A 24,476-nucleotide genomic window follows, 5' to 3' on the forward strand; every position below is an offset into this window, starting at 1 on the left:
GATAAATGGTTATGAAAACCAACACCCCAATAAAAGAAAAAGGTTCTCTCGATCCCAAAGGACCAAGCCCCAGACCCAGGTCAATATACACATCAGATCTTACCCACAAATCACGCTGTTGCCAATCCTTTAGAATCTAAAATCTAAAGGTTTATTCATAAAAGGAAAATGATAGAGCTGAGAGCTAGAATCAGTTAAATGGAATCAATTCCATACAGTGATGGCAAAGTTCTTAGTTCAGGCTAAATCAAGTCTCTGGAGTACATCCCCCGCTGGGATGGGTCCTCAGTCCTTTGTGCAGAGCTTCAGTTTGTAGCAAAGTCCCTCCAGAGGTAAGAAGCAGGATTGTAGACCAGATGGAGATGATGCATCAGCCTTATATAGGCTTTTCCAGGCGTAAGAACCCCTTTGTTCTTACTGTGGAAAATCACAGCAAAATGGAGTCTGGAGTCACAGGGGCCAGTCCCTGCATACTTTGCTGAGTCACAAGGCGTCTGCCTTCTCTCCATGGGTCAATTGTGTAGCTGATGGTCCTTAATGGGCCATCAAGCAGGCTAGGCAGAGCTAACACCAGCTTGTCTGGGGTGTCTCCCAGAATCACAGCACAAATTTGAAATACAGACAGTACAGAGCCAACATTCATAACTTCAACTACAAAATGATACACACACCCAGACACCCAGACAGCATAATCCTAACCAGCAACCCAGAACCTGGTCTTAGCCATCTTAGATGACCCCCTTTATCTAAGATTTGGTGCCACTACAGGACCTCAGTTGCAACCCATGTTCTATATGGTCCCAGTTTATATCAATAACGTCACACCGCCGAGGGCAGCCTGCCTGCCCCCTTCATGGCGACCAGCAGAGCACCCCCCGCGGCGCCCCAAGCATGCGCTTGGCGTGCTGGGGCCTGGAGCCGCCCCTGTCTGGGATGATCCAATTCATGTCTGCGCACGCCAGCTCTGTGACCTGCAGTGACATGCGGTGTTACCAGCTCATCGACTGAGTCTGGAGCGAGCGCTTGGGGGACCATCCCCGCCCTTCACAGCCTCTGGGGGGGCAGTGGGAGTTGGGGACACCCCTTGGCCTGCAAGCAGCCCGGGGCAGGGCCATTCACCTGGACTTGCCTGCAAACTGCCTCACACACCTGTGGTGTGTTAATGACAGTCCTGGATGGAGGGATGGGTGCCGTGGGGGGGACGGAGGGACGGGTGCGTTGGGGGACAGAGGGATGGGTGCTGTTGGAGGATGGAGGGACGGGTGCATTGGGGGGTGGAGGGACAGGTGTGTTGGGGGATGGGTTGGTTTGGGGGACGGAGGGACAGGTGTGTTGGGGGATGGGTGGGTTTGGGGGATGGAGGGACGGGTGCGTTGGGGGACAGAGGGACGGGTGCTGTTGGAGGATGGAGGGACGGGTGTGTTGGGGGACGGGTGGGTTTCGGGCCAGAGGGATGGGTGCATTGGGGGACAGAGGGATGGGTGCTGTTGGAGGATGGAGGGATGGGTGTGTTGGGGGACGGGTGCGTTGGGGGACAGAGGGACAGGTGCATTGGGGGACAGAGGGATGGGTGCGTTGGGGGACAGAGGGATGGGTGCTGTTGGAGGATGGAGGGACGGGTGTGTTGGGGGACGGGTGCGTTGGGGCAGCGCTCCCACTCTGGATGCCCTGGATTCAATGGAGCTGGAGCCCAGACTAGGGAGCCGGATTGGGGCAGCCCAGGCCAGGCCAGTGTGAACCTTGCCCCAGATTCTCCGCCCCCAGGAAGCCGGTTGTGCGTGTGGCACGGCCCCATGCTGTGCACCGTATCGCTGGCTTTCCCTGGAGGGGCCAGGCCTGTCGCTGGGGCTGGCGGGGCCTGGTTCGATCCCCCCCCACCCCCCGCCAGTGACTGTCGCCATCCAGGGGTGCAGCGTCCACGGCCCATCGGTTCCTCTCTCGGCCGGGAACCCCTGGAGGACCAGGGTTACGCTGTGCAGGTGCCAGGGCTGCTGCCTGCTCAGGCCAGGCCCGACGGCGCCTTTAACAGCTTCTCCTGCTGCCGGGCCATGGCAGCATCCTGGGGAACAGGCAGAACCCTCCTGCGAACCTGTGAGGCGCTGGCTCCTGCAGACCCTGCGTGTGAGCCCCCGATGCCGTGGGGGGGACCCCTTCCGTGGGAGGCGAACCCACAATGCACTGCTCTGCTCTGCACCCCGCCAGGGCTGGCAGGGAGAGCCCCGGCAGCTGCCCTTTCTCTTGACCCTGCTGTGGAGAGGAACATTGCTGGGGGGGCGGGGGGGCGCTATGAATAGATCAGAGGGAGCCGGTCCCAAGACCTTGCGCTTTCCCTGCTCTGCCCGGCCTGCAGGGTATTTTTAGCACTCACGAAAATGAGGGATGAACAGCAGGGCTTAGAGCCGGCAAAGTGTGGGAGGGGCTGTGTGGGCTTCACACGCAGCTCTGCTGGTGCCCCTCATCCCCGACTTGCAGCCCAGCCATCCCAGCCCCCCCCCCCCAGCTCTGCTGGTGCCCCTCATCCCCGACCTGCAGCCCCGGCCATCCTGGCCCTCAGCCCCCCCCCCCCCCAGCTCTGCTGGTGCCCCTCATCCCCGACCTGCAGCCCCGGCCATCCCAGCCCTCAGCTCCCCCCCTCCCGCCCCAGACACACACAGGCAGCTCTGCTGGTTTCAGAGGGGTAGCTGCGTTAGTCTGTATCAGCAAAAACAACGAGGAATCCTTGTGGCACCTCAGAGACTAACACATTTATTTGGGCATAAGCTTTCATGGGCTACAGCCCACTTCATCGGCTGCGTGGGTTTTAGCCCACAAAAGCTTATGCCCAAATAAATGTGTTAGTCTCCAAGATGCCACAAGGACTCCTGGTTGTTAGAGCTCTGCTGGTGCCCCTCAACCCCGATCTGCAGCCCCGGCTATCCCAGCCCTCAGCTCCCCCCGCCCCCCCAGCTCTGCTGGTGCCCCTCAACCCTGATCAGCAGCCCCGGCTATCCCAGCCCTCAGCTCCCCCCGCCCCCCCAGCTCTGCTGGTGCCCCTCAACCCCGATCTGCAGCCCCGGCCATCCCAGCCCTCAGCTCCCCCAGCCCCCCCAGCTCTGCTGGTGCCCCTCAACCCCGATCTGCAGCCCCGGCTATCCCAGCCCTCAGCTCCCCCCGCCCACAGCTCTGCTGGTGCCCCTCAACCCCGATCTGCAGCCCCGGCCATCCCAGCCCTCAGCTCCCCCCGCCCATCCCTACCTCACCAAGCCCATCTAGCCCAGTGTCACCAAGGGAATCAGCAAGTGACCCATCCCCTGTCACCCATTCCCAGCTCCTGGCAGACAGAGGCTCGGGACACCACCCCTGCCCAGCCTGGCTAAGAGCCATTGATGGACCTGTCCTCCAGGAACTTATCTAGGTCTTTCCTGAACCCTTTCTACTTTCGGCCTCACAACATCCCCTGGCAGCGAGTTCCACAGGTTAACTGTGCGTTGAGTGAAGAAATTCTGCCCTAGGTTTGTTTTAAACCTGCTGCCTGTTCATTTCATTGAGTGACCCCTGGCTCTTACGTTATGAGAAGGGGTGAATCACACTCCCCTATTCGCTTTCTCCGCACCAGCCATGATTTTCTAGACCCTGTCGTATCCCCGCTTAGTCGTCTCTTTTCCAAGTTGAACAGTCCAAGTCCTTTTCATTTCCCCTCAAATGCAGCGGTTCCATCCCCCGCATCAGCACGTTGCCTTTCTCTGAACCTCTTGTGCCGCTGGCAGAGCAGGTCCCAGCTCCAGCCAAAGTCCCCTTGTCCCAAGGGAACCCCGACGAATACGTCGCTGGAGCCAGCCTGGCCCCTGAGTGTTACTGTTGTTCAGACGGGTGCCAGGACTCTAAGCAGGTGGGTCGTGTTCAGCCTGTTTGCAATGGGGGTGAGTTGCTGCCGGCATCAATCTCACGGGTAACACCCGTATCCCCTGGTGCAGGGGAACATCTGAGCAGTTGGATTGGGAGCCTCTGTGACCCTGTAACTCACCAGGCAGGAGAGCGACACTAACCAGTGTGACGTGCTGGCTCCAGCGGGAGGTGTCACGTCCTGCCCCACGGGGAAGGGCCCATCCACACCTACTGTGCCCCCCATGAAGCTGAGTCGTGCAAGTGGTTTCCTCCCATCAGCTGAGTTTGCAGCTCAGAGCACGTGGGGGGAGGGGGATCAACCCCCAGACGGAGGGAAATGATGATGCTCCGCTTGGACTCTGGAGGGGCAGGTTTCTAGGCAGAAGCAAGAGCTCCCCAGTGCTCAGCCTGGGTCACCCGAAGGGACGTATGGAGCTTGCATGTGACAGACGCTTCTATTCCCTTTGGAACCTTGTGACTGTAACTCCGGTGTGTGTCTGTGGTTCCCTGCTGAACCTCGCCAGGAACTCTCCTGTTTCCTTTCCCATGCGGGGAGGGGCGGGGGCGGGCAGGGTCCGGGGGCGAGGAGGGACGCGGGGCCCGGGGGGGCGAGGAGGGACGCGGGGCCGGGGGGGGCCGGGCGAGGAGGGGCGGGCGGGGCCGGGGGCGAGGAGGACGCGGGGCCGGGCGAGGAGGGACGCGGGGCCGGGCGGGGCCGGGGGCCGGGCGAGGAGGGCGGGCGGGGCCGGGGGCGAGGAGGGACGCGGGGCCGGGCGGGGCGGGCGGGGCCGGCGAGGAGGGAGGGGATTCGGCGGGGCCGGGGGCGAGGAGGGACGCGGGGCCGGGCGGGGCGGGCGGGGCCGGGCGAGGAGGGGGCCGACGCGGTGCCGGGCGCTCGGCCCGGGGGCGGGCGGGAGGAGGGGGGCGGGCCCGTCCCGTCGCAGGGATTTAAGGGCGAGCCGGGCGCCGGGTGCGCAGCGAGCCCCGCGGACCCCTCCGTGCGCCCCGCCATGGGCCCGCCGAGCCAGCTCTGGAAGCGGCCCGCCCAGCGCCGCCTCTCCCGCTGCCTCCCGTCGGGGGCCGCCCGCAGCTCCACCGCCCCGGCGCTGGCCCCGGCCCCGGCCCCGGCCGCCGCCCGGCCGCTGCCCTACGAAGCCATCCCGCGCAGCGGCCGCAGCGCCTGGCTCAGCCTGTACCGCCTGTGGCGGAGCAACAGCTTCCAGCGCTTCCACCTGGTCATGCAGCGCAACTTCCAGCGCCTCGGGCCCATCTACAGGTGCGGCCCGCGGGCGCCGGACTCCTGGGTTCTCCGGCGGGGCCCGCCCGCCCGGCGGCTGCTCAGGGAGCGCTCGCGGGTTTCCCCCGCCCCAAGCAGCGCCCTGCCCGCTTGAAGGGGACCCGGGCCCGCCCGGCAGGGCCCCCCGGCTGGCTGGGGGGCGGGTGAGACCCCCATCGTGTGTGTCCGCCGGCCCCGCTGGATCAGCCCATTGCGGGGGCCTCCAGGGTCCCCTGCCCGGGATCTAAACGCAGCGGCTGCTCCGGGAGCCAAAGGATCAGAGCGGGGCTGTGAGACCGGGCGCACTGGGCCGGGAGGCGCCGGACTGATCCGCGCCCTGGAGACGGCGAAGCTCCGTCAGCCCGTCTGTGCCCCCAGGTTCAGGGCTGCGTTTCCCTCCAGCTTTCCTGGGTTCCCTCCTCGCCCCCCTGCCGGTTGAGGTGTCCCCAGGGAGGGGTCTCCCAGCACTCCCCTCCAGAGGGACCAGCCCCTCTTCCATTCAGAGCCACGGGCATGACGTGCCCAGGGGGCCAACCCCTGGAACTCCCTGCAGCAGGAGATCAGAGCCAGACACCCACAGATAAACCCACAACCATCTGTCTCTGGAGAGAGGCGGGGCAATCAACTCTCATGCTTCAGGGCCTGAGCTGGCGGCGGCTGGGGTCAGGAGGCAGAGCACTACCCAGCAGTGCCAGGAATCCTTTGCCCTGTGCAATGCTCCCGGAGCTTGGGAGTGGCTGGGAAGTGCTGGGGGCTGGCAGAGGATTGGTCCGTCTCTGTGGCACTTGCCCGCGGGCTCTGGGTGGCACAGGCTCCTCCTGCGCATAGAAGCTCCTTTACCAGGAGAAGCAGCAGCACCAAGCCCGGCTCAGCAGCTGCTGGCACCCGAGAGCCTTGGGGAATCCGTCCCAGTCACTCGCTCCCGTGGATTACCCTGGGGGAGGCCATATCCCAGCACAGCCGGGTGCCCACCCAGTGCGGGGCCCGGGGGGGAGAGGGACTCTCTGGAACAGGCTGCGTCTGGAGCAATGGACCCGGACCCCAGGGGAACCCGCGCTGGGCCTGGCAGCTGGGAGAGGGGTGGGAATCCCGGCTGGCTGGATTTTCAGTCCCGAAGGTTCCTGCCCCGAAGCAGGGAGGGGAGACCCCTCCCTGGCTGGCTCTGGGGAGAGCCGCCCAGGACAGTGCTCAGGGAGGCGTGTGACCTGCTCCTCTCCCAAAGGCCCTGCTTGCGGGGGTGGGGCAGCTGGGGCCTGGGCTGTGCCGAGCTCAGAGCACCCGCTGCCAGGGCTCAGTCTGGGCGCACCGGGCCGGGGGATGGGCAGCGGGGGATGGGCAGCGGGGGCCGAGCTGAGGCCAGGGCTCTTCCCCACAGGGAGACCGTAGGCACCTACAACTGTGTCAACGTGCTGCTGCCCCGAGACGCGGCCCAGCTCTTCCAGTCGGAGGGGATCTTCCCGCGGCGCATGGGCATCGAGTCCTGGATCGCCCACCGCCAGCTCCGCAACCACAAGTGCGGCATCTTCCTGCTGTAAGGGCTGCCGCTGGGCTGGGGCGCTGCGGAGGGGAGGGGAGGGGCAGGGCATGAGGTGCAGGACAGAGAGAGGAGGGCAAGGCCAAGGGGAGGGGGTGAGGTGCAGGACAGAGGGAGGATGCTGTGACGAAGTGGGGCTGTTCTTAATGTTTCCCCTGAATACTGGGGGGGGGGGAGCCCTCAGTTCCTGGCCGACCCTCTGTCACCTGGCAACTAATGGCCAGGCCCTTCCCCCCTGCAAGGGGATGCTAAAGGTGTGGGAGACAGAGAGATCAGGTGACCTCCTGGCCCAGGAAAGAGACAAAGGCCAGAGAGGAGGGGCTGGAGGGGGTGTCAGTTTGGGGCTGGCTGGGGACGAGGAGTGAGGGCAGACATGGGGGTCTGGCTCGCTGGGCCCCAGAATGGACCCGGCCGAGGGGTCCGGTTCTCTGTACCTACAAGCTCTGTTTTAGACCCTGTTCCTGTCATCGAATAAACCTCTGTTTTCCTGGCTGGCTGAGAGTCACGTCTGACTGCAGAGTGGGGGGGCAGGACCCTCTGGCTTCCCCAGGACGCCGCTGGGGGGACTCGCTGTGGGAAGCGCACGGAGGGGCAGAGGATGCTGAATGCTCCAAGGAGAGACCCAGGAGGTGAAGCCGTGGGAGCTTCTTGCCCTGCAGACAGGCTGCTCCGAGGGAGAGGAGGCTCCCCAGAGTCCTGCCTGGCTTTGTGGGGAGCAGTTCCAGAGCAGCGCCCAGGGACTCCGTGACAGAGGGCAGGGGCAAGGCCTGGGGCGGGGGAGAGGAGAGGGGGTGAGAGGAATGGAGGAGGCCAGGGACAGAGGGAGGGGAGGAGAGGGGAGGGGGAGTCCTGGCCCAGGGGAACTTTCATCCCCCTGGGCATCGCCCATGAGCTAGGATCTGCTTAGGTGAGAACTGAGCCAGTGACTGGCCACAGCCATGCGGGGGTGCTCCGCTCCCTGGAGCCAGGTGCCATGTCCTGGCTCTGACAGTAACTGTGCTCCCACGGGTGCCCCTTTGCTGCAGATGGTGGGGGCCAGGCACTCAGCGCTCACCCCCAGCCCCTCCTGCCCCCGGAGCTGACGGGGAATCTCCCAAGGCTGGGGGCAGTGCAGGGCTGACGACACACACCCTGGGCAGTTCTGATGCCCCCAGCAGAGGGCAGTGTCACTCGCTGGCTCTCCTGCCCGCAGGAACGGGGAGGAGTGGCGCTCGGACCGCCTGATCCTCAACAAGGAGGTGATCAGCCCTACGGGCACCCGGAAATTCCTGCCCTTCCTCAACGCAGTGGCCCAGGACTTTGTCACCCTCATGCACCGGCGCATCAGCAAGAATACGCGCCGCTCGCTCACCATCGACCTCTACGGCGACCTGTTCCGCTTCACCCTGGAGGGTAGGTGGGGGCGGGGAGCTGCGGGCCATGCCAGGGCCCCAGGTCCTCGCCCCAGGGCCCTGGGGGTCGTGGCATCCGAGCAATGCCCTGCGGCCAATGTGGGGGATGCAAAGCCCTGCCCCAGTGGCGTCGCCACTGCTGCCCCCGGCTGGGCTCTGCCTGGCTTGTCCCTGGGACCAGGCTCGCTGGTGGGGACCGGGAGGGCTGCGTCCCCACATCCTACTCCATTTAGACAAGCCAGGCCCAGGGACCCCTAGCAAACTGCCCCCGCACCAGGCAAAGGGCGGGGTGAGCTCTCCTCTGCCCCAGCCACGGCCCTGCCTGCCTCCCATAGCCCAGCCAGACGGACACAACTGTCACCGGCCCCCTCATGAACCAGGGCGGGTCGGCCCCCGGCAGCTCTCTGACGTGGTGCTGGTGCGGAGGGGCCCTGAACACGCTGGCGGGGAGCCGAGGGACAATCAGTGGAAGGAGGGGATGGCCTAGCGCTTACCCCCCCCCCCCATTCAGGACTCCTGGGTTCGATTCCTGGCTCTGCCCCGCCGTGCTGTGTGTGTGGGGGCAGGTTGACCCCAGCCCCCAAGTGGGACATGGAGATGCTGATCCATTCACGGCTCCCCTCCCCTCCGGCCAGCCAGCAGCTACGCCCTGTACGGGGAGCGCCTGGGGCTCCTGGAGGAAAGCCCCAACGTGGAGTCGCAGAGGTTTATCGGCGCCGTGGAGACCATGCTGCGGACCACCTTGCCGCTGCTCTTCATCCCCCCGGGCCTCATGCGCTGGGTCAACACCAAGCTGTGGAGGGACCACATCGAGGCCTGGGACACCATCTTCAAGCATGGTGAGCCCGGGGGCAGAGGGCACCCCCCGCCGTACGAAGGAGTGGGGCATCCCGGCAGGGTCTCCTGCAACAGGCCTCGGGGTGCCGCAGCAGGGGATGCCCGGCCCCTCCCTGGACAGCCACACGCGGTACAGGTTGGCATGTCGCCTCAGCAATGAGCTCGCACCCCGAGCCACACAGCCCCGTCCCCCCGCAGTGCCAGGCTGGGGCACTGTGCCCAGCGCTGGTGCAATGAAAGACTCCCCCGCAGCGCTCCCTGCAGCATGCAGGATTTTCCTTGCGGGTCTGCCCGGGATCTGCCCACCTGAGATGTAACCAGCTCCCAGCAGCAAAACAACTGCAAGCCCATCTCCAAAGCACCCCCCTGAGTCCGGCTGTCCTGCAGCTGCAGGAGCACCATGGGGCTTGCATGTCATCGCCTCTAGCAAACTCCCCATGGCCCCTTGCTCCCCCACTCTTCTTCCCCCTTCCTGGGGCAGAAATGGCCAGTGGGGAGAGCCTCAGAGCTTGAGCCAGGACTCCTGGGTTCCATTCCTGGTTCTGGGAGATTGTCTGGGGGGACACTGGGAGCCAGGACTCCTGGGTTCTGTCTGGGGCTCTGGAGTTGTGGGATTCTGGACACTTGCCCTCTCGGTTCCCCTTCTCTAAAGGGGGAAGCCCTCATTTTCCTCAGGGTTTCTGAGGCTCCGGAGGCTGGTCCCGGCCTGCTCTGCTTTCCCTAGCGCCTGGGGCTCTGGTTTGTTTCCTGCCCTGGGGCTGGGCTGGGCTGAGGGGGGATTGGGACCCCGGCTGGGAGGAGTCGCTCACTGCCCCGTGCTCGTCCCCCAGCGGATAAGTGTATCCAGAACATCTACCAGGAGTTCTGCCTGGGGCAGCCCCGGAAGTATTCGGGGATCATGGCGGAGCTGCTCATGCAGGCGGAGCTGCCGCTGGACTCCATCAAGGCCAACATCACTGAGTTCACCGCGGGCGGCGTGGACACGGTGAGTGCCTGGCGCCCTCCCCTCTGGCAGGCTGGCTGCAGCCCCAGGCCAGCTCCCTGGCAGTGCCGCGGTTGGGGAGTGCAGGCAGCCCAGCCCAGCCCCCCCTCCCGGAGCACTGGGCCTTGGCTGGGCGTCCCAGTGCTCACAGCTGCTCCTGAGCTATGGCTCCCGCTGGGGCCCTGAGGGGAAGTCCCTGTGGAGCTGAGGGGGGATTCCCGCCTGGCCACAGGACTCCACCGGGTGCCTGAGCTACCTATGGACAGGAACTTGTTCCTTATCGCCGCCTCTGGGGCTCTAGTCCTCCCCCTAGGTTCAGTTCCCGTGGGGCCCTGTTGGCTTCATCCCTGCTCCGGCCTGGGACTCCCCTCGTGGGAGAGAACAGCCTGGTAGTGAGGGCCCTGGTCAGCTTGGCGAGGGCACCGCCAGGGCTGCGGCGAGGTGGGCCGGGCAGGCCTCCGCCCTGGGGTGGGCCGGTTAGAGACCCTCGCGAGCAGCCAGCACAGCAGTGACTAAATCCTGGGGGCCCTGGAGAAACCAGAGACCGGCTTGGGGAACAACACTAGACTCAGGCCAGAGACCCGCAGCTAATACTCATGGGGGGGGGGTGAACCAGACCCCCAGTGGGAGGGAGCAGGAACGGCTGAGGGACCAAGGGGGCAGCAAACAGGCCCTGATTCAGCAACGGGGCACAGCGTGTCTGCATAGGCAGAGAGCTCCCCTCAGTGGGGCTCTGCAGGGTCCCCCCCCAACTCAGGGTACCTGGATCCTGCACGGAGGTGGCCATGCTGGAGGATGCTCATGGGAGAGCTGGAGGGGCCAGGGGGAAGCACCTACATGAATGGGTCTGTTGTGCCCAAGGGGGATTGAACCCCATGGAGGGAGCGGGGTGAGCTGGGGGGAACAGGCCTAGAGCGCAGAGAATGGGGCAGGGGGGCAGAGCAGAGGAAGGTTGAGGCTGCATCTCCGAGAACACAACTCAGCCCAGCCAGGCTGGGGATGTTTCAGTGGCTGATAACTCTGGGTTGGCCAGCGCAGCTGGGACCCTCTCACCCGGGCCCCCGGGCCAGGCGCAGGGGTGGGCCGGCTCTGACTGTCCCCTCTGGCCCAGACTGCCATGCCCCTGCTCTTCACCCTCTTCGAGCTGGCCCGCAACCCCAGCGTCCAGACGGCCATTCGCCGGGAGATCGCCGAGGCCGAGTCGCAGGGCCCGAGGGAGCTCGCCAAGGTGCTGAACTCCATGCCCCTGCTCAAGAGCACCCTCAAGGAGACCCTGAGGTGAGGCCGAGGGCCCCTGCGGAGCTGCCCCTGGGGGAGGAGGGGGGGCTCTTCTCCATCCTGCCAGGCACTGGGGCTGGGCTCAAATGCCTGCCTGTGCCTGAGCATCCGCCCAGGGCTGCTGGGGACGGGACTCTCCGGCGCGGGGGATGGGGGCAGCCCAGCCCAGCGGCCCCTCCAGCAGTGGGGTCTGGCCAGGCACGAGCGGGGAGCGGCTGTGGGCATGGCAGACGCTGCGGGGCACAGGTGGCTGGCGGAGGAGGAGGGCAGCCGGAAGCTGGCTCCATGGGGCTCAAAGCTCAGCAGCAGCGGTGGGTGAATGAAGGGCAGCGGAGGTGACATGGGGGCCCCCCCCCAGGGGCCATTTGGCCTGAGCCGTGTCAGGCCGGCTGTCTAGGTGGTGACGAGGGGGGTGAGGGGACGGCCAGCTCACAGTGTGGCTCTGCTGGCAGGCTCTACCCTGTGGGCATCACGGTGCAGCGCTACCCAACCAAAGACGTGGTGCTCCAGAACTACTGCGTGCCGGCTGGGGTGAGTCCCTGCTCCTCTGCCCCCACCCCCATTCTCCGCAGCCGGGAGCTGCCCCCAGGACGGCCCGGGGGTCAGACGCCCAAGCAGATCACAAAGCGGGAGCTCCTACTCTGCGCTTAGAAGAGCCTTGGGGGGTCTGGAAGGGAACATCACACCCCAGGCCCCATCCACAGCATTGCACAACTGCCCCGGCACACAATGGGCTTCTCTCTCTGCCCCCTGAAGCCGCAGGGAGCGGCCGCGACTGGGCACCGAGCTGCCCCACAGCGTGTGCAGGGCACAGCAGGGGGCCGAGCCCTTCGGCATCAGGATTTCCTGATTTGCCACAAAAAATCCTGGGGTTTGATAAAACCACTAGTCACATTTTACCCATTTTTTTTAACCTAAATGTTGACCTTTTGGGGGACCCAATATTTCCCAGGGGAAGCGGACGGGGCCAAGCTGAGGGGCTGGCGGGGTCAGCAGGGGGCTCTCTTGGGGTGCAGCCTTCTGACCCCCTCCCCCTTCCCTGCGCAGTGGGGGAGTGAGACAGGCAGGGAGGGGGAGCTCCCTCAACAGCCGCAGGGCGTTTACCCTCCCCCTCCCCCTGCTGCGCTTCGTTTTCGGGTTTCCCTGGTACATTGCAGGGAAATGAGAGAACTCCAGCCCCAGAGGCCTCATGGCCCCCAGGGCCCCGGTCTGCGTCGGCGCGGGCTGCGGGGGGAGGTCACCGCCTGACTTCGGCTGGACAAAGCAGCAGCCGTTGAAACGCTGGCGGTATAAACCGATCAGCTCTCCTACGCGAGCGAGCTGATTGGGAGAGCGTCTCCCCTCTGCTGCCCCACAGACCCTGTGCCAGGTGGGGCTGTACGCCATGGGCCGGAGCCCCGAGGTGTTCAGCAACCCCGAGCGCTACGACCCCCTGCGCTGGCTGAGCAAGGAGGATAACAGCTTCAAGGCCCTGGCCTTCGGCTTCGGGGCCCGGCAGTGCATCGGCCGCCGCTTGGCAGAGACCGAAATGATGCTGTTCCTCATGCACGTGAGTCGGGGAGCAGCTCTGGGGAGAGGTGGCAGGGCAGAGAGCCAGGCGGGTCGGGGGCAGGCCCATGGGGGGGCAGGCCTGGGGCTGGCCCGAGGCCAGGGGGCTCTCACTGTACGTTGGCCAAACTTTACACAATTCAATTTGCTTCTTGGTACTTCAAGAAAAGGAGAAGGTATTTGTCACTCTGTGACCTTCCCACACAGCTCGGCCACCGTCCCTCAACCCCAGCCCACGGTACCCCGCTATCCCGGCCCCGGGCTCCCCTCAGCTCTGCACTGTGTGCCTCAGGCCTGACTCCCAGCCCCCTTACCTTTTCCCGGGCTCCCCACTGCTCTGCTCCTTAGCCCACAGCCAGGTTATTTAGGAGCTTGGATTCTTCCATCTGACCTGGACAGAGCAGGCCACGCAGCCCTTTCAGCCCCCGAGTCAGGAGTGACGGGCAGAAATGAGCCAGTAAATGCCCCTGCGCGATCCCCTCCCAGCCCCACACCCTGCAGCATCTGGGTCTCCCATCTCCCCACGCTGCAGCCCGGCCCGCCCCTGCTGGGTCTCAGACTCGCTGGCCGGATCCCAGCCCCAGCTGCTCCGGTGTCACACCAGCTGCCCGTCCCGTCTCCTTTCAGGTGCTGCGGAACTTCCGGATTGACACGGTGTCCAAGGCAGATATTCAAACCGTCTTCGGGTTTATCCTCATGCCGGAGAAGCCGCCTCTGCTCACGTTTCGGCCCATCGACTGAGCCCCTCACCCCAGCTCCCCGCCTGCTCCTTTCGCACTCAGTGCTGATGAATGCGAAGTGATGCATGTTGGAAAACATCATCTCAACTCTACATATAAAATGGTGAGGTCTAAATCAGCTGTTACCCCTCAGGAAAGATCTTGGAGTCACTGTGGAGAGTTCTCTGGAAACATCCACTCAGGTGCAGCGGCAGCCAAACAAGGGAACAGAATGTTGGGAATCACCATGAAAGGGACAGATAATAGGACAGAAAATATCACGTTGCCTCTATATAAATCCCTGGTACACCCACAGCTTGAATACTGCGTGCAGATGTGGTTGCCCCATCTCAAAAAAGATCTATTGGAATTGGAAAAGGTTCAGAAAAGGGCAACAAAAATGATTAGGGGTCTGGAACAGCTTCTGTATGAGGAGAGATTAATAAGACTGGGACTTTCCAGCTTGGAAAAGAGGTGACTAAGGCGGGATATGGTAGAGGTCTATAAAATGGTGTGGAGAAAGTAAATAAGGAAGTGTTATTTACTCCTTCTCATAACACAAGAACAAGAGGCCACTACATGAAATTAATAGGTAGCAGGTTTAAAACACATGAAAGTATTTTTTCACACAACGCACTGTCAGCCTGTGGAACTCCTTGCCCGAGGGTGTTGTGAAGGCCAAGACTGTAACAGGGTTAAAAAAAGAACTAGGTAAGTTCACAGAGGACAGGTCCATCAATGGCTCTTAGCCAGGCTGGGCAGGGATGGTGTCCCTGGCCTCTGTTTGCCAGAAGCTGGGAATGGCCGACGGGGGTGGGTCACTTGATGATTCCCTGTTCTGTTCACTCCCTCTGGGGCACCTGGCACTGGCCCGTCGGCAGACAGGACACTGGGCTGGATGGACCTTTGGTCTGACCCAGTGTGGCTGTTCTAATGTTCTTATTACAGTAATTAGTTCCACGCGTTTTGCTTAGGTTACTGGTACGATGAAGCAGCTCCTGTCTTGGGATTGCTGGTTCACTCTGCTCGGGCCAGCTGCTTATTCTCAACTATTACTTTTCTGGAGAGGGTTGGAGTTTTTGGCACGTGAGCCGGGGGGAAGGTTCAGATTTTATATCTTTAAGAAAAATAAAACTTCCCATTATGGCTGTGAGTGCAAGGTGCTCTTTGGACGCCTTTCCAAGTTTCCAGAAATGCTGACAGGTCTCAAGTCGGGGTTCCTGGGGAAACTTCACCTCTGCCCCCTCCTGGTTTCACTGAGGGCCCCCCTGCTCAGGTTTTAGGCCTCAAGCCATCACCTGAGCTCAGGACAGACTGGTGAAATTCTCCCATTCTCAAAGCAGAGCCTGGGGGGCAGCCCCATGGATCACGGGTGCCGTACCTCAGCGTGTAGACCCTGCAGGCCTCTTCCCTCTGAGGGCACTGCCAGTGGTCGCTAGAGAGACCAAATGGCCCCCTTTAAGCAAAAGAATCATTTATTGAGAACAAGAGTATTTCAGAGAAAATATACCTTCCACACAATAACGCAGGGTACACAGAGAGCTGCTTCCCGGGCGTCTCCCTCTTTTCCATGCGCGGGGACCTTGGAAAGAGGAATTCCCTCTCGACTTTTCATTACAGACGTGCTCTCTGGCTTTTCTCCCTCCCCGAGCTCCTCTCTGGACAGCCCCGAGACCCATCCCCTGCTTAGGAATACGGTCACCTTTTAACTGTTAATAACCGGTTTGCTTGCTAGCCTCCGAGCCTGGCCAAAGAGCTGTGTCACTTCGGACTGGCGCCAGAAAGTCGTGTGTGTGTGTGTGTGTATCTAGGAAGCTGCTGTCACCTGACTGTCGAGACCCCCCTGAATTGGAGCATTATAGGTGTATAAATAAATATTTCACTAGCCCAGCGAGTACTCACATCCCCTCACTGACCAGGGTACATGCAGTGCTCAGAACATTATTACCTACCTGCTAAGTGTCTAGCACAAGGCAAGGGGTGGAAATTCTTTTAAAGTTTCCAGAAATGATCACATATCTTACCCAGCACTAATGGAATGTTAATGGGACCCATCAGGGTGGCCAGTTCAAATCAATTATTTAAAACAAAAGAAACCCCTTGATTTTATTTTCACCATTCTTAATGTGCTTGTTTCTTGTAAAGCGGGTTTAGTGCAGTCAAAAAGGAGCAGAAATTGCTAAAGGCCTCACCCCACAGCAAAGGCACAGACCTCCTGAGGTCCCTTCAACCCCTGATAGTCTCTGATTCTATGACATTAACTAGCAGCTTTGCCGCTCTGTAAAGGCACATTGAGGGTATCCACAGCTGTCAATCCAGAACTCTCCAACAACAACAAGAGGAGGTGGGGGGCGGGCTCAGTCCCTGTGTAGCCATTCAGTCCTTGGCCTCTTAGCTGAAACGGCAAGAAGGGTCTCAAAGCAGCAGGCCATGATTCTATTGGTTAAAAAAAACCCTGGTTGAGAGGGAAAGTAACAGCAGCTAGAAAATACGTAACAAAGCACAGAAAGGGGAAGTTGATAATAACGAATATGAATCAGAAACTAGGAATTATAGAAAATGAATAAGGGAAGTACAAGGACACAAGGAGAAATCTGTGGCCAGCAGAATTAAGGACAAGGACTATATTAGGAACAAAAAGAACAGTCCATTCATTACTAGATGGAAATTGTAGACTTATCAATAATAATGCAGAAAAGTTCAATAAATATTTTTGTTCTGTCAAAAAAAGATGTAGTCATCTCCTATAACGCCCTTTCCAGTCCACTAGTCTCTCAGGAGGATGTTGAACAGCAGCTACTAACGTTAGACATTTAAAAATCAGCAGGTAACGTGCATACAAGAGTTTTAAAAGAGCTGGCTGAGGTACGCACTGCACCATTCATATTGATTCCTAGTGTTTTAAAATTCCAGGAAAGTGCCAGAAGACTAGAAGAAAGCTGATGTTACACCAATATCTAAAAAGGGTAAACTGGTAATTAGAGGCCTGTCAATCTGACATCTATCCCAGAGAGGATAGTGGAGCAGCTGATATGGTACTCGATTAATAAAGAATTAAAGGAGGGTGATATAATTAATGCCAATCAACCTGGGTTTATGGAAAATAGATCCTGTCAAACTCACTTGATATTTTTTTGATGAGATTATAAATTTGGTTGAAAAAGGTAATAGTGCTGATGCACCGTACATAGACTATTGGGCATTGACTTGATACCTCCTGACATTTTGATTAAAAAACTCGAATGATATAAATGTAACTTGGCACACACTGAATGGATGAAAAGCTGGCTAACGGATAGGTCCCAACAGGTAACTGTAAACAGGGACTCATCCTTGAGCAGGTGGGTTTCTAGCAGGGTCCCACAGGGATTGGTTCTTGGCCCTACACTAACATTTTTATCAATGAGCTGGAAGAAAACATAAAATCATCCCTGATCACGTTTGCAGCTGACAGAAATTGAGGGAATAGGAAAGAATGAAGAGGACAGGTCACTGACACAGCGTGATCCGGGCCACTTGGTAAGCAGGGCACAAGCTCCGCTTGCTGCTGCCACCTCTTGGGACTGGCATGGGGAGGCAGGCACCACTGGCTGCTTTCCCGGCGCTGGGGGAAGGGACGGCTGATGTGCTGCACTGGCTTTATGTGGAAGAAATAAAGTTGAAGCCCTGAGAAAAGGGCCTGTCCCAGACTCTGGGCCCAGCGTCCCTCCGTCCTGGCTGAGGGGCGGGACTGGCAGGGCCGAGGCGAGAGCGGAGGCAGGCACAGAGGAGACACCAGGAGGACCCTGGGTGCAAGGGAGGCAGTAGGAGAGAAGCAGCGATCTAGGCGAGGCCTCTCTCCCCTGGTGCAGCCTGTGCAGGGCGCCCTTCCTCACTGCTTTCCAGGCTCTGCTCATGCCTGTGCACCCTCACTCCAGTGATCCCTGCCTTCCGCCATTCCTGGCACGCTGCCCCGGCCTGCAGTGCCCCCCCGCCACTCTGCTGGGACAGCGCTTCCCGCAGCCTGCAGCCGCTCGCACCATCCTGCTAGTGGAGGAGGGGCTGCCTGGCCCCTCTGGGCGGGGGCGTCTCTCTTCCTGCGCCCTGGGCCCAAACACGCAGGCAGCTGGTGCTTAGCAAACACCTACCCCCTGTGCAGCAGGACGGCCGGCAGCCTGCAGCAGCACAGCCCCACGGGCAGAGGCTGGGCAAAGGAACCTGGGAAAGCTCTCTGGGGCCATCGGGGGGCTGGGGATCAGTGCTCTGTTCCCCTGCAAGCGCCCCGCGGTCACCGTTCTACACTTCCACCTGAGAGCCGGGGTGGGACCTGCCCCAGCCATGGGAGAGATCCAGCGTTCGAGCCCCGGCTCTCGCCCGGGGTGTAACCCCAGCCCTGCCCCCTCCAGGCCACGAGTGGCTCAGGCAGCAGCAGGAAAGGCCTGTCCCAGTTCTGTGCCGCTGTGGCTAGTGCTTTGGCTACTGGCCGCTCTGAGCTGGGCACAGCCTGTCTGAACTCGGCTGCCCAGGCCTTTGAGACAGTCCAATAAATTAAGTGGGAGGAGGCGCGAGGGCTGTGGCTCCGTGGCCCGGTGCAGGTGCCGGCCGCAGGGTCCTGGCTGGCTTGCTGGGCACTAGAAGAGCTGCAGTAAGAACTCCGGTGCCCACTCCAGGGCAGTCTGTGTGACGGCCAGAGCCGCCGCCCCCAGCGTGGCTGAAATCCCCCACACGGCTGCTTTCACCAGCAGGCTGTGCCCGGCCGTGGGCAGGAGAGCAGCGGCCTCGGCGTGGGCGCTGTCCTGCTGCCGCTGTCTGCGCAGCACGGCGTCCGGGCGCTGCTGGGAGGTGGCCAGCTGGAAGGCGGTGAAGGAGCCTATGGAGATGCTGGGAACAGACAGGGAGGGAGCTGGTTAGCGCAGGGGTGAGTGACACGCAGGGCTGGCCAGGGCCCAGCTGGGGCTCTCCCCACCTAATGCCGAGATGTGCAGCCTGCACAGGTCCCAGCATGCAGCTCTCTTCCTGGGTGGCCAGGCCGCACTGTGTGGGGAGACCTGTCCTCCTCGGCTGCACTGCCACGGTGAGAGAAGGCAGGGGGGCATCTCTGAGCACAACCCCCTGGCTTCTGGCTGTTGGCCAGTACAGCTCTCGGCTCTGCCGAGCTGGACCCCCTGGGTTACTGCCCTGGGTGGAAGGGAATCGGACCGGCTCCAATGTCTGCCATTACATCGCCGCCTAGGGGCCGGAGACCCACGGAAAAGCCATTCGCGCCAGTCCTCCCACAGTCAGGGCCCTTCAGCTCTGGCAGTACCAGCCTGTGCCGCGGTCTGGGAGCCTCTCAGCGCCAGGGCTGCATGCTGGGGGCTGGCTCACCGCCACCCTGCCAGACACCGCGAGCTAAGAGGGGTGCCCAGTCCCCCCACACCCCCTCTGCTGCAGCCGCCAGCATGCCTGAGAGCTCGGCCAGACCGCCTGGTTTTCTCGCTGCTCCAGGGGCAGAGGGGAATCGATAGGGAGTTTGGGAACCCTGGCAGTGGGGCAGCCAGCCAGCCCTGCAGCAGCTACATGAGCCAGGGAAGGGAAGAGTTGCACCTTTAACCAGACATTCCTGCCAGGGTCCCGGGCAACCCCGCGCCTGGGAGAGCACTGGGAGCCGGGTGCACACCCGGACGCAATTCACCTCCCCCTCCCCCCGCAACCCTGTCCTCCCTCACCTCTTGTGGTGCTGCAGAGCCGCCTGCTTTGCCAGCTCGGCATGCGGGTGACGCTGGAAGAGCTGGAGGGCCCGGGAGATGAGGCGCTCGTACGGAAGGTCCTGGGGGATTTGGGACAGAAGCTGGTGGACGCTGGGCATGTCGCAGTCACACGCCAGCACCTCCTCCTCCCGGTGCAGGACGATCTGCAGGGAGAGCGCGTCATTGTCACATGGGACACGTGCGGCTTCCCAGCACTGCCACGGGGCTGGAGCCTTTGCAATAACCCACATCCCCCAGCCCCGACAAGGGCTCTCCGTGTACCGCCCCGGCCATGCCCCCGTCACATGGTTCATGGCCCATCACCTTACCGCACCCCTGAAAAACAGCCAGCTCTGGGGTGGAGCACAGCAGCTGTTTAACAGTGAACAGGGACAGCACCCAGCAGCTTGAGACAGGCAGTAAGAGAACCCCATGACCAAGTGAAGTTGCAGGGGAGCTGGGAACCACAGTCACCCTCCTGGGAGCTGGGTTGGGACTCGACTGACTAAAACTGCCAGAGGCTCATCAATGGCCAGGACTAGAGGCACCGGGGCACTGGGCTCAGGGCTGCCTCCCGCTCCGAGTCACCCACCCCCGCCCTGCAGCAACTCCGAGCTCTCCCGTCCAGCTACTGAGCCGTCCCAGTGGGCTGAGTTTGTGAGATGGGCCAGGGGACAGAGCTGTGCTCACTGGCCTGTGTTCGAGGGACGTCGGGTTGGGTGATCACAATGGGCCCTTCTGCCTTCGGAGGCGATGGAGGGAGGCTGGCGGCCAGTCACCTTCCTCTGCTAAGCCCCCCACGGAAGCGGGGTGCAAGGGGCCAGGGCTCGCTCCCCTTGCTCCCCGGGCAGGGTGGGGCTGGGGGCAGGGCTCCGCAGGGCGCTGGGCTGAGGACACCAGTGGGACGTACCATGGCAGCGAAGTAGACAGGCATGAGCGGGTGCGAGGCCAGGAAGAAGTCGTAGAGGCGCAGGATGTGGGGGAAGCTAGTGAGGACGTGGCCGTACCACGTGATGAGCCAGCTCAGGGCAAAGATCGTCCCCACCTCCGCTCTGCAGACACAGGAGAGAGGGTCCTGCTCAGGTGCTGCCTGTCTCCATCCTGCCAATACCTGCCCCCCACAGCCCTCCCCCCCAACCACCACCCGCAGCCCCGCGCCCCCCAACCCCACCACACAGTTCCCAATCCCAACCCACAGCCCCAACCCCTAACCCTGACCCACAGCCCCGCCCCAACCTGCAGCCCCACCCCATCCCCAACCACTACCCCCAGCCCCACGCCCCAACCCCACCACACAGTTCCCCATCCCCAATCCCAACCCACAGCCCCAACCCCAGCCCCAAATCCTGCCCCACAGCCCCCTGCTCCTGCAGCCCCAGGGTCCTCCCGCTCATCCAACCAGCTCTGTTGTTGCCTCCCAACCTGCAGGGCCCAACCCAATTATTTCCATCCTGGGCCCATCTTGGGGCGGGGGTGCGGGGGGGGCTCTGGGCAGGTCAGTCATGGAGCAGCTGGGCCCAGGAAGGAGGCAGCGTTGCATGGCACACATCCCCCGCCCGCCCCCAGCCCAGGACCGCGCCTGGTACCTCAGCATGAAGTCATGGAGGCGGAGGCTCTCCCGCTGCAGGATGGGCATGAGATAGTTCAGAATGTGCTTGGTGCTGTCCATCGTGGGGTCCATGAAGTCCCTGCGGACGGGGAGAGGTTAGAGGAGGGTGTCCCCAGCGAGTCACAAGGAGCACCGACAGGCGTGATTACCGCACTCTCAGCCAGTGCCTGCTGGGACCAGGAGCCTCCCCCCCGCCGTGTTGTGTTACAGGCAGGGTGGGTAAAAGTCAATGATTTAATGTTTTTATTTAAAAATTGGATTTTTTTTGATAATTTTTTTTGAAGAAAAAACCCTAAAGATATCTTTGAGCTATAATGTATCTTAATTAAAACTATCTCCTCATGGAATCGGGTTTCAGAGAGGTAGCCGTGTATAGGGATTATAAATTCTAATTCTATAGCATGAGACAATATATTCAGGTCATGTTTAAGAAAATTTTTGTAAATAAATTCCAGTAGTTCATGGATTAGGGACCCAATCTTGTGGGGTTCCAGGGGCTTCTGTATCGATTATTTAGGTTAATCTTTCTATCTACCCAATGGGACTCAGTGCTCAGTCTAGAAGATACCATCAGAGATGCTTAACTTTGCAGTTCTCAGACTGTGAATTTGTGTCTCCAGAGGTAACATTCTTGTTAACAGCAAAAATGTTTTAAAATAAATACATAGATGTGAGAAATAACAGACCTCAACCCTATTGTCCCTCTGCAAATTTGTGTACACGGAGTCAATCCCTTACCTCTCTCTAAAAGTGCAAAGTTTCAAAAGTTCAATGACTAGAAGATTGTTGGGGGCGGAATAGATCTGGACCAGGAGAAGAAATCTGGAGATAAAAGTGAGAAGGGAGGGACGGGCAGTAGAAACAAAAGTGAAACGGTTTGAGCAGCATATTCCAGAAGTCTTGAGGTCTTTCTGAGTGTAGCCTTCATTGATTTGAGATCTACCAGACCATCCTCTCACTAGAAGGGAAAACCTATGCTGGCAGCAGGCTGTAAAAGAGACCCAGTTTGGGAATATTTTAATGAAGATCCTCTACCTGTGGGTAAGACAGGCATGCGTGCAAAATGCAAACAGTGGAACAAAGAAATGCAAGGCCTGGTTGCCCAAATGAAACAACATCATGAGACGTTTTCCTTCTCAGGAGGAAGCTGCGTTGAAGATAATGAAATGCAGGATCTTCAGGTTGGTAAACTTTTTCATTTCATACTTTTTTCTTAAGGACTGCTCGTCTTCCTTCTGGACTAGTCTTGAATTCTCATGTTTGAGCAAAAAATACAGTTGTGATAAAAAATAAAGAGCTGAAATAGTCAGATCTTCCTTTTACAATTTCACCTTTAAAGTAGCACTGAGTGGCAGTGAATGCAATGAGGAATACTACATGAGCAGTATGGTAATAATAATTAAATAACTGCATTGACTTATTTTCTTTCAGAGAATCCATCTTCAACGTACAGGATTCTGAAGACTATCCACCTTCAACATCACCATTATTTTCTATAGTTTCAGAGTTATCTGCCAATGAGAGTGTTTCAGTCACATCATGTATGTCACAAAGCCACAATATATATCACCTGTAGCAAAAGGGAAAAAAGATCTCCATCATCCAGAAACAACCAAGGATACGTTTGTGATAAGAACCAGCAGGTTACAAAAAGAGGTAATGGATGAAAAAATTGCCCACTTTCTTTATGCAACAAACTCTCCTTTCCGTATGACTGAGAATGGACACTTCCTTAACATGGTTCAGTCATTAAGACCAGGACACAGTCCACCCAACAGAGCAGATGTCGCAGGCAAATTGCTGGATAAAGTGTATGAAAGAGAAACTGAGCAGTGTGCAAAAGGTCTAGAGGGTAAAATTGTTAACCTGAGTCTTGATGGGTGGAGAAATGTCCCCAATGATCCTGTTGTATGTGCTTGTGTGACAACAGATGAAGGTATCAGAGGGGTAGCCGTGTTAGTCTGGACCTGTTTGGAATGAATTAGTCCATAGGACAGATGAAGGGAATGTCTTCCTTACCAAAACAACTGATACAGCAGGAAATGCACACACAGCAGAAACAACGGAGGAGTCCTTGTGGCACTTTAGAGACTAACAAATTCATTTGGGCATAAGTTTTTGTGGGCTAAAACGCACTTCATCAGATGCATGCAGTGGAAAATACAGTAGGGAGGTATAAATACACAGCACATGAAAAGATGGGAGTAGCCTCAGCAAGTGGGGGGTCAGTGCTAACGAGCCAGCAGTAAAAGCTATAACAAACTGTGAAAAAAAATTCAAATCTCTAGTACGCAGCTTGGTCACAGACAATGCTGCAAATGTATCCAAGATGAGAAGAAATTATTAGAAGAGAGTGAAGAGAGTCTCAAGCACTGCTCATTTGATGCACCTCCTAGCCAAAGAAATCAGTGTTCCAGAAATCAAGGCTAATGTTGAAATTGCAAAATACTTCTACAACAACCACTTTGCAGCAGCTGCTCTGAAAAAAGTGAGAGGAACCGAGCTAACTCTCCCAAAAGCCATGCGATGGAACTCGGTAGTGGACTGTTCTAAGCACTATATCAAGAAGTGGCCTAATCCGATGACAGTTTGTGAACAAAAACGTGAAAAAACAGATGGCACTGTCACAGCCAAAGTTCTCAAGATTGGGCTTAAGAGAAACATTGAACACATGCCGAGTACCCTGAAGCCTATTTCTGTAGCCTTGAACAAAATGCAGGGAAATCGCTGTTTTATTGCTGACACTGTTGAAATCTGGAAGGAACTGAGTGAGATCTTAAAAAGAGAAATATACAATGACAGAGTTAAATTACAAGCAATAAAAAAAAAACTGAATGGGAGAAGCACTATCTCCAGCTCATTTTCTGCAAATATTCTCAATACTCAGTACCAGGGTCAAACCTTAACTGGTGAAGAAGAGGAGTTGGCTATGACATGGACATCCAGCAATCATCCCTCCATAATGCCAACTATAATAAACTTCAGAGCTAAGGGTGAACCATTCAAGAAATACATGTTTGCTGCTGATGATGTACCGGTGGAAGTCACTTAAGCACCTGGACTGTTGACGTGATCATCTCACTTTTAACAGCAGTAGCTTCTTCTGCTGGTGTAGAACGAATATTTTCTTCCTTTGCACTAATTCATTCCAAACTGAGAAATCGTTTGGGACCAGAAAAAGCAGGAAAGCTTGTTTTTCTTTTCCAGATTATGAACAAACAGGAAAATGAAGGTGAAGACGACTGAGTCAGCTGCAGAAGCCAATATTTTAAGTTTCTCATGTTGACCTGGCTGACATAGTCAATTGAATTTTAGGGTGGTTTTTTTTTTTAAGTATTTCATTTAACTATTATGTGTTTGCTGTTGAAGAAAAAAATCCAGAACACATAACGTTGTTGTTTTAGTAAAATAAAACAATTTAAATGTCTGGTGATGTTCTCCTCCTAATACAGCATGGCAAGGAAATCCTCCAAATATTAATGATTAACCTGTTGAACTGGAGATAGTTCACCTCCCAATGACTTCATAAATATCTGCTTCAATTACCTTTGGTAAACGAAATAACCAATCATTCATTTTCTGATATAGCTGTAAAACTAATCTGAAAAGTTTTCAAAATAAGTCACTTTAAAAATGTATAGTGTGTATTTTCTAAAAATGAAACCTACATCTGTCTCTGTGAAGAATGTGTGTTAAGGATAGAACAACCAACAAGAATACACGTTTATGT

At 58.6% G+C, this 24,476-nt stretch overlaps 2 protein-coding genes across 3 annotated transcripts in view; one reads left to right on the forward strand and one right to left on the reverse strand.

Moving 5' to 3' along the window:
* The first annotated feature begins 4,874 nt into the window (after positions 1 to 4,874).
* On the forward strand, positions 4,875 to 13,568 carry LOC120396417 (cytochrome P450 11B, mitochondrial-like). The gene is made up of 9 exons (XM_039521241.1): positions 4,875 to 5,140; positions 6,516 to 6,671; positions 7,867 to 8,066; positions 8,701 to 8,904; positions 9,733 to 9,887; positions 10,996 to 11,162; positions 11,615 to 11,693; positions 12,520 to 12,711; positions 13,338 to 13,568. Exons 1-9 carry the CDS (start codon positions 4,875 to 4,877, stop codon positions 13,449 to 13,451), a joined length of 1,533 nt encoding a protein of 510 aa, XP_039377175.1. The 3' UTR covers positions 13,452 to 13,568.
* Positions 13,569 to 14,934: 1,366 nt separating this feature from the next.
* Positions 14,935 to 24,476, reverse strand: part of LOC120398917 (TBC1 domain family member 20-like) — a 35,049-nt gene continuing 25,507 nt past the window's right edge. The window contains exons 6-9 of one of the 2 annotated variants that reach the window (XM_039526664.1): positions 20,724 to 20,825; positions 20,048 to 20,189; positions 19,117 to 19,301; positions 14,935 to 18,289 (exon numbers count right to left, since the gene is read on the reverse strand). In XM_039526664.1, the coding sequence (XP_039382598.1) occupies positions 18,040 to 18,289; positions 19,117 to 19,301; positions 20,048 to 20,189; positions 20,724 to 20,825 (679 nt within the window). In that variant the 3' untranslated portion in view covers positions 14,935 to 18,039. The remainder of the gene's footprint in view (positions 18,290 to 19,116; positions 19,302 to 20,047; positions 20,190 to 20,723; positions 20,826 to 24,476) is intronic. The other variant, XM_039526665.1, reaches the window with a different exon arrangement.

This window comes from Mauremys reevesii, linkage group 2 (assembly GCF_016161935.1).
Source record: "Mauremys reevesii isolate NIE-2019 linkage group 2, ASM1616193v1, whole genome shotgun sequence".
Lineage (NCBI taxonomy): Eukaryota > Metazoa > Chordata > Testudines > Geoemydidae > Mauremys > Mauremys reevesii.

Bases quoted from the DNA above. Each gene is read 5' to 3' on its own strand.
- LOC120396417 (XM_039521241.1), top strand. From the start codon at position 4,875: ATGGGCCCGCCGAGCCAGCTCTGGAAGCGGCCCGCCCAGCGCCGCCTC. The intron at 5,141-6,515 runs GTGCGGCCCGCG...TCTTCCCCACAG, and splicing joins CGCCTCGGGCCCATCTACAG to GGAGACCGTAGGCACCTACA. The intron at 9,888-10,995 runs GTGAGTGCCTGG...CCTCTGGCCCAG, and splicing joins CCGCGGGCGGCGTGGACACG to ACTGCCATGCCCCTGCTCTT.